The sequence below is a fragment of the Myotis daubentonii genome, chromosome 3 (assembly GCF_963259705.1).
Source record: "Myotis daubentonii chromosome 3, mMyoDau2.1, whole genome shotgun sequence".
Taxonomy (NCBI): Eukaryota; Metazoa; Chordata; class Mammalia; order Chiroptera; family Vespertilionidae; genus Myotis; species Myotis daubentonii.
In genome coordinates this window covers 208312357-208324415 of record NC_081842.1, presented here as the reverse complement: position 1 = coordinate 208324415, position 12059 = coordinate 208312357, and the positions used below count along the sequence as shown (strand labels likewise).

The 12059-nt window shown below is 50.1% G+C and overlaps 1 protein-coding gene across 1 annotated transcript in view; it reads right to left on the bottom strand.

Moving 5' to 3' along the window:
• Positions 1-547: 547 nt before the first annotated feature.
• PLA2G2A (phospholipase A2 group IIA) overlaps positions 548-12059 on the bottom strand; it is a 65084-nt gene continuing 53572 nt past the window's right edge. The window contains exons 2-5 of the mRNA XM_059690975.1: positions 4474-4624; positions 4130-4274; positions 3765-3871; positions 548-816 (exon numbers count right to left, since the gene is read on the bottom strand). Coding sequence (XP_059546958.1) covers positions 674-816; positions 3765-3871; positions 4130-4274; positions 4474-4513 — 435 coding nt within the window. The 5' untranslated portion in view covers positions 4514-4624 and the 3' untranslated portion in view covers positions 548-673. The remainder of the gene's footprint in view (positions 817-3764; positions 3872-4129; positions 4275-4473; positions 4625-12059) is intronic.

Below are 12059 nucleotides of genomic sequence, written 5' to 3'. Positions count from 1 at the left end.
ACACACACACACACACACATACCTGCACACATACATACACACACTCACACCCATACACACATTACCACACACATTCACACACACACATTCACACACACTCACACTCATACAGACAACTCACACACACTCTCTCACACAATCACACACACATACATACACATACTCACACCCCCCCCACACACTCTCACACAAACACTCACAATCATACACAAACACACTCACAGATACATACACACTCTCACACACATTAACACATACACACATGCACACACTCACACACACTAACACACACACATACACCACACTCACATATGTGGGCGCACACACTCACACACTCACACGCGTTCACCACACTCACACATGTGTGCATGCACACACACACACACATACACACAGACACGTACACAGTTTGCCAATGAACTAATTGCTTTATTTAGAGGAGACCCTGGGAATGTAGCCGCCAGGGCTAAGCAGGAAGCAGGACGGGGAAATCTCCTGCCTCCCAAGGAAGAGGGGAAAGGCTCCAGGCCACATGCCCCGGGGCTTCTCTCTGGCTTGTCTCTGGGATGGGAGAAGGGTGTTTCCTTCTTTGCAGGAACTAGCCAGGGAGGGGAGGGGTGGGGGCCAGAGAGGGGAGCTCAGCGTGGGAGGCTAGACTTCCAGGGGCGGGACCTCAGCACTGGAGGTCTCTCCCACGGCACTTCCGGTTGGGGTAGAATTGGTACTGTTTCTTGTAGGTGTTCAGGTTTCTCGCAAAACAGGAGGCAGCTCTTTTATCACATTCACACAGCTGCCTGCGACAGCTATTCTGCTTCCCTGGAATCACAAGAAAATAACCCTGGCTGAGGGTTTGGGAATGTTCGATGGCCCCTGTCTTCCAGACGCGTCTAGTCCGGGCAAGCACCTAGGCTCCGGATCCTTCTGATGGGAAGACAGAGCTCCTGCCCTCGGGGAGCGAGTGCCCAGTCTGACAGGGACGCCCGCCCCCAAGCACTGGGAGACCCTTTCTTCTTTCCAACAGGTGTGTCCAGGTGCAAACCCCAGCCCCTAGCCTAGGGCCTGGGAATGGGTTGTGATTGGTGTAAAGGTCATGCTCCTCCCTTTTACCTTTCAATGATTGGTCTCTACGAGCACATGACCTTGTTCTGGACAATGAGCTACAGGGGAAGTCTCCTGGGGGCTGTGGGAAGCATTCATTTCCTCCCACAAATAGAGACATCCGAGGGGGAAAGCCTCTTCTATGGGGTAAGGCCATGAGCTTGGAGTGGCACCAGGAGTCGTGGCATCCCATGGCCAAGGTCGGGGAGCAGAAGGTGGGGAAAGGCTGTGTCTCTGACCACACGGTGGAGAAGCTGCCCCCCACCCGCTCCCCGCACTGCCCTCTGCCAGACCAGTCGGACTTCCCCACTACCCAAGCCTCCTGTGGTTGGGCATCTCGTTGCTTACGACCCAAAGCCTGCTAAGACACAGGGCCCTGCGGAGAGGTCATGACAGGGAGACACCATTTCTGATCTTAAAGAGCTCAGGGTGCTGGGGGAGAGGCGATGCTTTCTCAAAATCCCAGCAGCGGGTCTGCTGTCTGGGGCCACTGGGCAAACCCTTCCATTGACCACCCAGCTCTCTCTTCCCCTTCAGAGCCAAACGTGCCCCAGGACATCTTGGCTTCATGTCCCACTCACTCTCACCCTGTCCAACCCCCCAATCTGGATTTGCCCTCACACTCCATGGCAACAGCCCCAGTGAGGTCCTCAGGGGTCTTCCTGCCTCTAAATCTACGGTGCCTCTCAGCCCTTATCCTCAAGACTTCGTGTTAAATCGGCTGCTGTCCACTCCTTGACCTTCTCTCTGTCTCCTCTCCCTCTCTGACAGGCCATCCTCTCTCTTCTGTCTGGGCCTTTAGACATCAAATGGGCGAGTGTATCCCACTCTCAGCTCTCTGCTGTGACTCCTGAACCCGTGCCTTGTCCAGACCCCTCCCTGGAGCTGCCGGTCCCTACATCCAGCCACCTGCTTCGCGTCTCCCTGGGTGTTCTGGGAGCCTCTTAATCATGTCTACATAGAACTCCTCCTCCCTTCACCCACCTGGACCACCTCCTGTTCCATCCACGGGACCGGATACCCACTCAACAGCTCCCTATCCCTCTACCCAGGCAACCACCAAGCTCCACTGATTCTACCTGAAATGACACTCTCAGCCCTCCCATCAAGACTACCATTGTCATATGTCCAATGGCAATGGTCTTCTCACTGCTGCCCCCGCCTCCCAGTCCCATCCTCTCTACCCACCCTGGGGGAATCCTCCCAAATGCAAATCATCATGCCACTCCTTTGCTCAAGAGCTCCCCCTGCTCTAGGACAAAATCTAAATACAGAATGGCCTTGGGCTTTGCCTGGCCCCTCCTGTTCCTTCAGCCTCATCCCTCCCCACTCCCTCTCCTTCAGGCTCACAGAACTGTCCCAGTTCCCTTGGGCCCTTTGACCCTGCTGAGCCCTCTTGTAGGAAGGCCTCTTCTTTGGGGTAAGACCATGATGTTGGAGTGGCACCAGGCGTCTTGGCATCCTATGGCCAAGGTCGGGGAGCAGATGTTGGGGAAAAGGCTGGTTCCTGACATTCAAGCTGAGTCTTTAAGGCGGTACAGGCACCAGGGGGGAGGAGGTTCTCTGCACAGCCTTAAAGACTCAGCTTGGCTGTCAGGAGCCTTCATGGACTGCAGGCTGTGCTCAGGGCCCTGCCCTTTGGCTTCCTGCCTATTGGAGTCTCCCATCTAGTGTTTCCTTGTCTTTACTTCCCACTCACCTATGAGCTCCCTGAGGCAGGGACACTCTCCCTTTGTATTTCTTTTACTTTTTTTTGTTGTTGTTGTTAATCATCACCTGAGGATATTTTCCCATGATTTTTAGGGAGAGTGCAAGGGAGGGGTGTAGTAGAGCTCGGGAAGTATGTCTCAGCACTGCAGCTGATGCAATGGTGTCAGCACACTCCACCATGACATGCTTCCTTGGCACACCAGGAAGTAGCAAGCCCGCCTGAACTAACTCCTAGAGCCACGTGCACAGTACCCCAGCCTTTCAGCCATTGGTCGCCTATAGCAACGTGTCTCCCTCTGATTGGTCCCCTCATGCTATATATACCCCTGTAGTTCCACAATAAAATGGATCTGCGTCACTGAACCTGGTCCCTGGAGTCGTGCATGCAGACACACTAGCCCATTGGGGCTCCGTCGTCCTCACCCCCGAGGGACCCCATGCTTCAGAGGGGGAGAGACACACACATTTGATGTGAAAGAGACACATCAATTGGTTGCCTCCTGCACGCACCCAACTGGGGGTTAGGGGTCGAGCTTGCAACAGAGGTACGTGCTGCTGGAATTGAACCCACGGCTGAATCTCTATCCACTGAGACAAACGGGCCAGGGCGAACCATTGTATTTCTCTCTCTGGTGCTCAGCACAGTGCCCAGCACAGTGGGCACTCAGTAAGAGAAACCAAGGAGACAGGGTGAAGTTGTAGGGCAGTGATGGCGAACCTATGAGATGTGTGTCAGAGGTGACATGCGAACTCATTTTTTTGGTAGATTTTTCTTTGTTAAATGACATTTAAATATATAAAATAAATATCAAAAATAGAAATCTTTGTTTTACTATGGTTGCAAATATCAAAAAATTTCTATATGTGACACGGCACCAGAGTTAAGTTAGAGTTTTTCAAAATGCTGACACGCCGAGATCAAAAGGTTCGCCATCACTATTGTAGGACGTCCTTACCACAGACGATTTGGCCATTTCGGTAAGCAAAGTTGTAGTTCAGAAACTTGGTGCCACATTTCCGCTTCTCCAGACGTCTGTAGCAACAGTCATGTGCGGCGCAGCACCTGTGGTGAGGAGATGTGATTGGGGCTGCTTCCCCACAGCTCCAGGGAGCCTGGTCCCCTGTGGTCTTGCCCCTTGACCCTGGGCAGAGACCCAATGACCTTGTAATGGTCTAGAGCAGAGTTTCCAATATGCTGGCTGCTTTTCCAGCTGGGACCTCCTGGAGTTCTGTGACAATGGGCACCATCCCTGCCTGGTAGCTCCCAGCACTGTGGGGGCCACAAGTGGGAAGAGGCAGGGGAGGGCTGGGGCGGCCTCACCGATCCGTTGCATCCTTGGGGGTTCCTCGACCGCCCAAGCCACAGTAGCAACCATAGAAGCCATAACTGGACACAGCATCCTTTCCTGTTGCCAACCGAATCATTTTCTGGAAATCCAGCAAACTCCCATGGGTCTGCAGCAGGCCTGGAAGGACATCGGCTGGGAATGGGGCCTGGGGCCCTGTGCCCTCTTTCTCTGCCCCTCTCTGCTACTCCCCCTCCCACTAGGGCCTCTCTCCCACCCACTGAGGGAGGGCCTGTGGAAATGGGAAGGAAAGCTGGGGCTAAGGGTGCTTTCATCTTGGGCTGCCCCCTTGTGGCCAGAGGTCAGGGTTCGCTCTTACCAAAGGCCATGGTCAAGGCCAACAACAGAAGGGTCTTCATGTGGACAGTCCCCTGAGTGCGAAATGCAGATGGATTGGCCTAGACTCCTCTCCCAGGTGTTCCCAGCTTCTGACCTGGCCCCCTGCTCAGCAACCCTGGAGAAAGGAACCTTCAGGGGGACACACAGACATGCTCCTTAATCCAGGATGACTACCTTTGTCACACAGGAACACACAAGGAGCGTGCACACACAGGGCCTCCTGGCCCTTCCTAGCTCTGTTTGACTATTTTCACACACATGCAGGCCTCAGACCCAAGGAGACCCCCACATGGTACGCTCAGGAGATGTCCACGCTCCCCATCAGACTGAGAGTTCCTGGAGCGTTCAACCAGGTCGTCCCAACCAACTTGGAGAGTCCCAAGGTCATAGGTTGTGCACCTCTCCCCCACCCTATTAGACATATCTTACTTGTTCCAACTGGATTCAAGGCTTGGGAATTCCATCTATGAAGTCCAATCTCCAATATTTTTTTCCAAAACTAAAGCACAGCACCCACTCTTTGCAAGACGTTCCAACCCCTTACCCATATACACATGCGCAAATGCATATATAGTCACCCACATATGCATGCATATACCCACTGCTGAGCTCACCCGCTAATGCAGACCTCCTTTCATACAATCACTCACATACTCATACAACACACTTGTGCACATCCCCCCAAATCATGCGCATGCATGTATTTGTCCATGTATGCAACATACACATGCATAAATACACATGGACACATATGCCAACACAGCCACTCTTAAAGGCAGCCACTGAGCAGGACCCGTACTCCTGACAGGGCTGATCTTGTTAAATCGGAACTCCAGCTCCCCTTAAATAGCTGCCCCCTAGGGAAGGATGGGAGTTGGTGGGTATGCAAACGGGGTGGGAGTGCCTCTAGTGAGTGGACTCAAAGTTTGGCATGCCTATAGCCCTGGGCTATCACCTTTTCTTCCCCTCATTAGCCTGCAGGACAGAACTGAGGATGGAAAAACCTTATGTGCTGTTAGTAGATACCAAAATTGTAGATTTCTTTGTCATCTTTCCCAGGGGCCTCATTTCTGACTTCAGTCCATTCCCGTAACCAGGCGCTGGGTATGAGCACCAGTTGCCTCCCTGGAACCAGTCAGGAGAGGCTAGGGGCTCCTGCTGCTGCAGGCTAGGGCTCATCTTCACGCCAGCAGGCCCATCACTGGGGCAAGGATTGCTCCTTTCTTTGGCTGAATGTGGCATTTGGTATAGGAATTGGGACATTTAAAAAAGGGGGGCATTTATTGTTATTCATTCATTCCATCAATCATTCATTCACCAGAAGTACATACTCAACCTCTACAAAATGCGGGAGGTGGTAGGGGTGTGAGGAGTTGTCTTGCCCCCTCACTATCCACCCCACCCAGGGCCACAGCAGGGAACGGGGTGCAGTGAAGCAGATGGTCCCTTTCTATTGGGCCAGCGCCTCCACCTTCTCTTCATGCTCTTCTTTCTTTTTCTTCTTCTCCCCTTCCTCATCCTCTCTTTTTGGAAAAAGCCAGAGCCTGCCCTGGAGTTCACCCTAAAGCGCTGCCTCCACCTTACCCCAGTCCTCACCTTGTCCGGAGACGGAACTGATGACTGCTTCCCAGGTCTATTGTTCTTTCTTCTTCAGCCGTCAGGGATATATATGGATGACTCCAGTTTTAATTCCTAAAGCAAATACCTTCTCCCCAACCCTTCAACACATGCTCAGCATTGATCTTCCAGGGCCTTCGGTAAACACTCCCTGACACCAGCCCCAAAACAGCCAGCGTGGCAGAGGCCAGATGTTTGTAGTTTAGTGAATAGCACTATACCAAAGTTCATTTCCTGGTTTTGATAATGGTCTGTATCTATTTATGTAAGATGTTATCATTATGGGAAGCTGGGTAAAATGTACTAGGATATAGGACCTCTCTGGTATATATCATTTTTATTTATTTATTAAAATATTTTATTGATTTTTAGAGAGAGAAGAAGGGAATGGGAGAGAGAGAGAAAGAGAAACATCAATGTGAGATTGCTTCCTCCTGCACAGCTCCCACCAGGGATTGAGCTGGCAACCCTGGCATGTGCCATGACCAGGACTAGAACCAGCAACCTTTAATAAACACTCCACCTGTGCCCCTTCTCCAGGTGCCCCTCCAGGTGAGCAGGCCCAGGGGACTGGCTCCGGTGAGAGCACCTGAGCATTGGTGCCGAGGGGCCTTTCCCCGTCCCTCGTGGTGGGACCAGAAGCAGGGCAGCAGGTTGGATCCCTGAGTCAGGGCCTGGAGAATACCTGTCCGGGAGAGACCCACAGACCCTCATGGGTCTTAGGGAGAAGGATGTGTTGGTTTCAGTCACTGGTCACTGAGACTGGTAGTGACTGCAGCATAAGCTCATCTGTGCTAACAGCCTTTGAGGCAGCATTCTCCTTGGAGATGCAATGTAGTTCCAATGCTAGGCCTGTGTGAGGGTGAACTGAGTCCCGGGGCAAAGTCCTGTGTGGAAGTCCTAACTTCCAGTATCTCAGAGTGTAACCTTATTTGAAAACAGGGCCTTTGAAGATGTGATTAGTTAAGATAAAGTTATTAGGCTGACTCCACTAGTACTGGTGACCCTACAAAAAGGGAAAATTTGGGCACAGACACACGCAGCGAGGACACCATGTGAAGATGTAGGCTGAGGTTGACGATGCTTCTATAAGCCAAGAAAAGCTGAAGGTGGCGGGAAACCCCAGTGGCTAGGGGAGAAATTGGAACAGATTCTCTCTCAGGGCCCTCCCTCCTTAGGAACCGGCCACACCAGGACCTTGATCTCAAACTTCTGGCCTCAAGAACGATGAAACAATACATCCCTGGAGGGTGATGGTTGCTAGGCACAAGTCCCACCAGCTGAGTGGCTTAAATGGCAGATGTATTGTTTCATTGTTCTTGAGGCCAGAAGTTTGAGATAAAGGTTCTGGTGTGGCCGGTTCCTCAGGAGGGAGGGCCCTGAGTGAGAATCTGTTCCATTTTCTCCTCTAGCCACAGGGGTTTCCTGCCACCTTCAGCGTTTCTTGGCTTATAGAAGCATTGCCGACTTCAGCCTACATCTTCACATGGTGTCCTCGCTGCGTGTGTCTGTGCCTCCTGCCGCTGCGTCTGTGAGTGTGGTGGACGGGGAGCTCGAGCTAGCTCGAATAAAGACTCTTGCTTTTGCATCGGACTCGGCTGGCTCCCTGGTGGTCTTTTGGGGATCCTGAAATCTGGGCATAACATTGGGGGCTCATCTGGGATCCCCAAGACCCTAGAGACCCCCGATCCCGAGAGTCTGACTGGCCACGGTAGGTGTCTGTGTGTTGTGTATTCTGTTCTGTGTTATATGTTCTGTCCAGTGTTGTGTGTTCTGTCCTTTGTGAGCTCACTTCTGAAATTCGGTAGTGCACGAAACGGTCTAGGTGGATGCACTGCTGAAGGACCACGGCAGGGAGAGTTGGAAGACATTCCGCTCCCCAGGAGGGATGTGTATTCCCCTCTAGGATCTGAGACGAGGCGGGTCACTCCTGCCGGTTGGCGTACGGCCATTGTCTAGCTTTTGGTTTTTCTTCCATGGAGTTGGAAGTCTATACTTTTGGGCCCTTTATTTGTCTGTGTTTGTGTTGTTTTTTTTTCCTGTTTTATTCTGTGGACTTACTGAATGGACATTATGGGACAAACTCAAACTACTCTTTTAAGCATTATGGTCGTTTTAAAGTCAAGGGCTGGGCCAAACCTGCTTGCCAGCCTCAGGTGTGGTTTTCCAGAACCGCTGGGAACTTGGGACCTTGGAGCTTACTGAATTCAAATGATAAAAACTTATGTCTAGGTATTTTGAAGTGAAATAATGCTGAAATATTGCTACAGCACAGAATTGAATCTGTTGTTTGATTATGTCTTGCATTTTTGAAGTTTATTCTTAAAAATGTTACTGATTGAGACATGCTGAATATTTGACTTGCCAGCGAAAAGTTTAAGGTTCAGATTGAATTGAGAAAAATTGTGTGTTGTGGTAGCTAAATGCCTTTGCTTATTGGTCTGATTAAAAAAGAGGATTAACTTTATGACCTCAACTGAAAATTTTTAATACAAAAACCAGTTTAAATTTAATTGATATTCTTTGAGAAAATTATAAAAGGTATAAACAGCTAATGAGATTTCAGCTTGTCTGCAATATAATGTTGGCCATCTATCTTTTAGGGATTTTGGTTTGCTCGGTCAAAAAAACAGTGTAGACAGCCACCATTTTGGGCTGCATGACTTGGCAGCTGCTATGTCAGCCACATGGCTTGCCGTGCCCCTGGGGGCTGCCATCTAGAAACAGGAAAGGCCCCTCCCTCTGATTTAGTCAATCACAGAAAGAATGTCTGCTCACTGAGGCAGGATGGAATTTCAGGGGTGGAGCTTTAAGGCAAAGTTTTACTACAGAAATGTGGATGGGGCAGAAAGTGTGGTTGCCTTGTGGATTTATTTAATACTATTTTTAAGAAGATATTTTTAATACTTAATTAGCAATCACAGTCTTAATATAATTTTAGTGATATGATAGACCAATGTTTCTGAGCAGTTGGCTTTATAAGGGCCAACAATAGTAAATCTAGAAAACCATGCTTCCCTTAAACTAAGGACAATTAAAGGTGATATGTTCCCAGCCTAAACAAAAGTTAAGTAGCTTATGTCAAAGTCTTTAAAAGGGACTGATAGCAGTAATATGGTAACAATTATTTCAGGTAAAACATGAAAGGATTTATTCCCTTCCACTGTGTGGAAGGGCCCCTGGGAAGGCACTTAAGCATTCTGTATTGACCTCTCTTGACCTTTTTTTGCCAAAAGGATTCCAATTGTCTACAGCTGTTATCTTAGCTCTCTGATCAAGCTGAGATCATGAAAAGCTGGTACCATGGATCCGTCTCTTGCCCAATGGCGTAAACTGGGCCCTCTCTGGAGAAGAAACCTGGGTTCCCCATGATCAATGCCGGGGCCCTGCCAGCAGGTGAGGGGATCCAAAGGCAGTTGCTGGGCATGGAGGCCAGAGGGACATAGGTTAACAAGGAGACAGAACTGAACCTCACATCACTCTACTTGGCCCAGAGGATGGCTGGTAGTCAATGACGGGTAAGACCCCTCAGGGAGGGGTGACCTAAGACAGGCACAGTTGGGGGGGGCCAGTAGGAGAGAACTTGGGGTTCAACAGAGGTGGGGCACAGATCCTCATCCCCCCCCCAATGGTGCAGGGGCTTGAACACTCGCCTCTTCTGAGGAAGGTCTCCTGTCCCCATGGCTACTTCTTGCTTCCCATGCCCAGCCCAGATCAGGAACCAAATAACAAAAGAGATTTGGTCCAGCTGAAATCAGAATCCAGATAAATGGAGGCATGGCTAACAGACCCTATGTCTAAATCTAGCCTAACAACAGGAATGCTCAGAGCCTTCACAAGGATGTAAATTAAAATTATTGTTAGAGTATTAAATTTGACAGTAAAATAGTTGTCATGTTTTCAAATTAATTAAATTTGGCTAACTTGAAATAGGTAATTATTCAAAAAGTATTAACCAAAATTTTCATTTCGTGGTAAGCTGCTGGAAGACATCTTACCCAGGTATGGTTTTCCTGTTATGATAGGATCTGACAACGGACCAGCCTTTATTTCACAGGTAATGCAGGTAGTAGCCAGGGCTATTGGGGCAAATTGGAAATTCTTATAGGCCCCAGAGTTCAGGGCAGGTAGAAAGGATGAACAGAACTCTAAAGGAGACCCTTACCAAATTAACCATGGAGACTGGCGGGGACTGGGTGGCTCTCCCACCGTATGCCCTTTACCAGGTAAGGAACTCCCCTTACATCCTGGGCTTTATTCCCTATGAAATCATGTTTGGCAGGCCACCCCCTATCATTCCTAACCCTGCCTGTGACTGTGTTTTGTTTGACTTGCTGTTTTCAATTGTTTGTTGGAATCCTCATGGAGGACATGGCCTGGTCTTTCCCTTCCTCCCTCCTCCTGATTCTGAGAGTGTCTATAGCTGGATTTCAGGCGATCTCCAGGCTTTCTGTCTGCAGGAGACCTCCCTATGCACCCGTTGTCTTTCCAGGCTGACTAGGAGTCATATTTCCCCACAGGTCGGACACCAACCTCCGGGAAGGAGGACTCTATGGGAGCAGTCTGTAGTTTTCTTTGAAACTCCTTTTAAATTGCTTAAAGGAAGACAAGCAACTGGCCTGGGCTGAGACAAGGCGGGCGGGGGTGTTAGCAGTTATGTTACCAGCTGCAGACCGCTAGAAAAGCGGAAGAGGAACAAAGCTGAAGTCACAACACCGCCCAGCTCCTGAACTACCTGCTTGAGTCCATGCCACTGCGAGAGGGCAGTGGCTTCTGGGATTTGCTGGGGGACAATCTGGCTAGGGCCCCGGGAGACCATAGGCAAAGCAGCTGGCTCACAAGGGGGGCTGATGTCCCCTTCCGGGGTGCTCCCTTGGAGGAGGCCTGGTTGCTGCTCTGCCACAAAGGGAACTGGTGGAAAGGCAGGAGAGCAGAGCGCTGTGGCCGATGGGCAGGGTTAACAAAGGGGCACTCTCCCTGGACCTGGAAGTCATCAGGACTTTGAAGTTCTCCAAGAGAGGAGGAGTCTGACTCAGAGACTGGCCAAAACCTCGTTGGGTTAGGAGAACCTGAGGCTGAATGTTGAGCTTGTAGACTGCAGTTTGCTGGGCAGAGATCCAAGACCAGTTGTATAGGGGTTGAGCTACCTGTGTGCAGCAAAACAACTTTCTCCCATGCCAGAATACATTTTAAGGAAATTGGACAGACTGTGTTTGCCACTAGAAAGAAGAACTGGCCACAGTGCACAGCCCTGACAGTGACCTGCAGAAAACTGTATAATAGACTCAGGTGATGCCTGCATCTTCATGGACATGGCTCCAGAGAGACGAGGACAATTTTGCCTTATATAGGAGGGTCAGGAGTGAACTTTAGTCACCTCCCTAAGATGTTTGTATAGCCCTGCCATATCTCATGTTTAGTAGCGGAGGATTTGGCTGCCTGAAGTGGCCATGGTGCCAATATTATGTTTCACTGTATTAATATGTTGTATTAACCTTTGATTCTCTTACAGGTTTAAATGTGGCTGTAGCTGCCAGCAGTTGCTGTAGACCAGTGATGGTCTACAATCCTTGGTAGTCTTTGGGAGTAACTGGCAAGTGTCCAGTCTCCCACACTGAGGGACACTGTTATAGCTATGTATTATGGTCAGTTACCATTCTTGTTGTGTTTAAGTTGTTGAAGCTGAAATGGTTTCTTTCCCTTCCACTGGACCATTTGTTGTAGTTTGTCTCTGCCAGGTCACAGGCCCAGCTCCTTCTGTGCCCAGGATAGCAGGGAGCCTGAGTGGAAGGTGACCTCTGGCCAGACACACCCACTGCAGATCACCCTCGGGAGGACAGCAGACCTCGCCGGACCCCGTGTAATCCTCCTAATGCTGTTGACTTTCGGCCCTTGCAGTATTAACAGACTAGTCCAATTTGTCAAGAAGCGTATAGGGGTGGTTCAGTT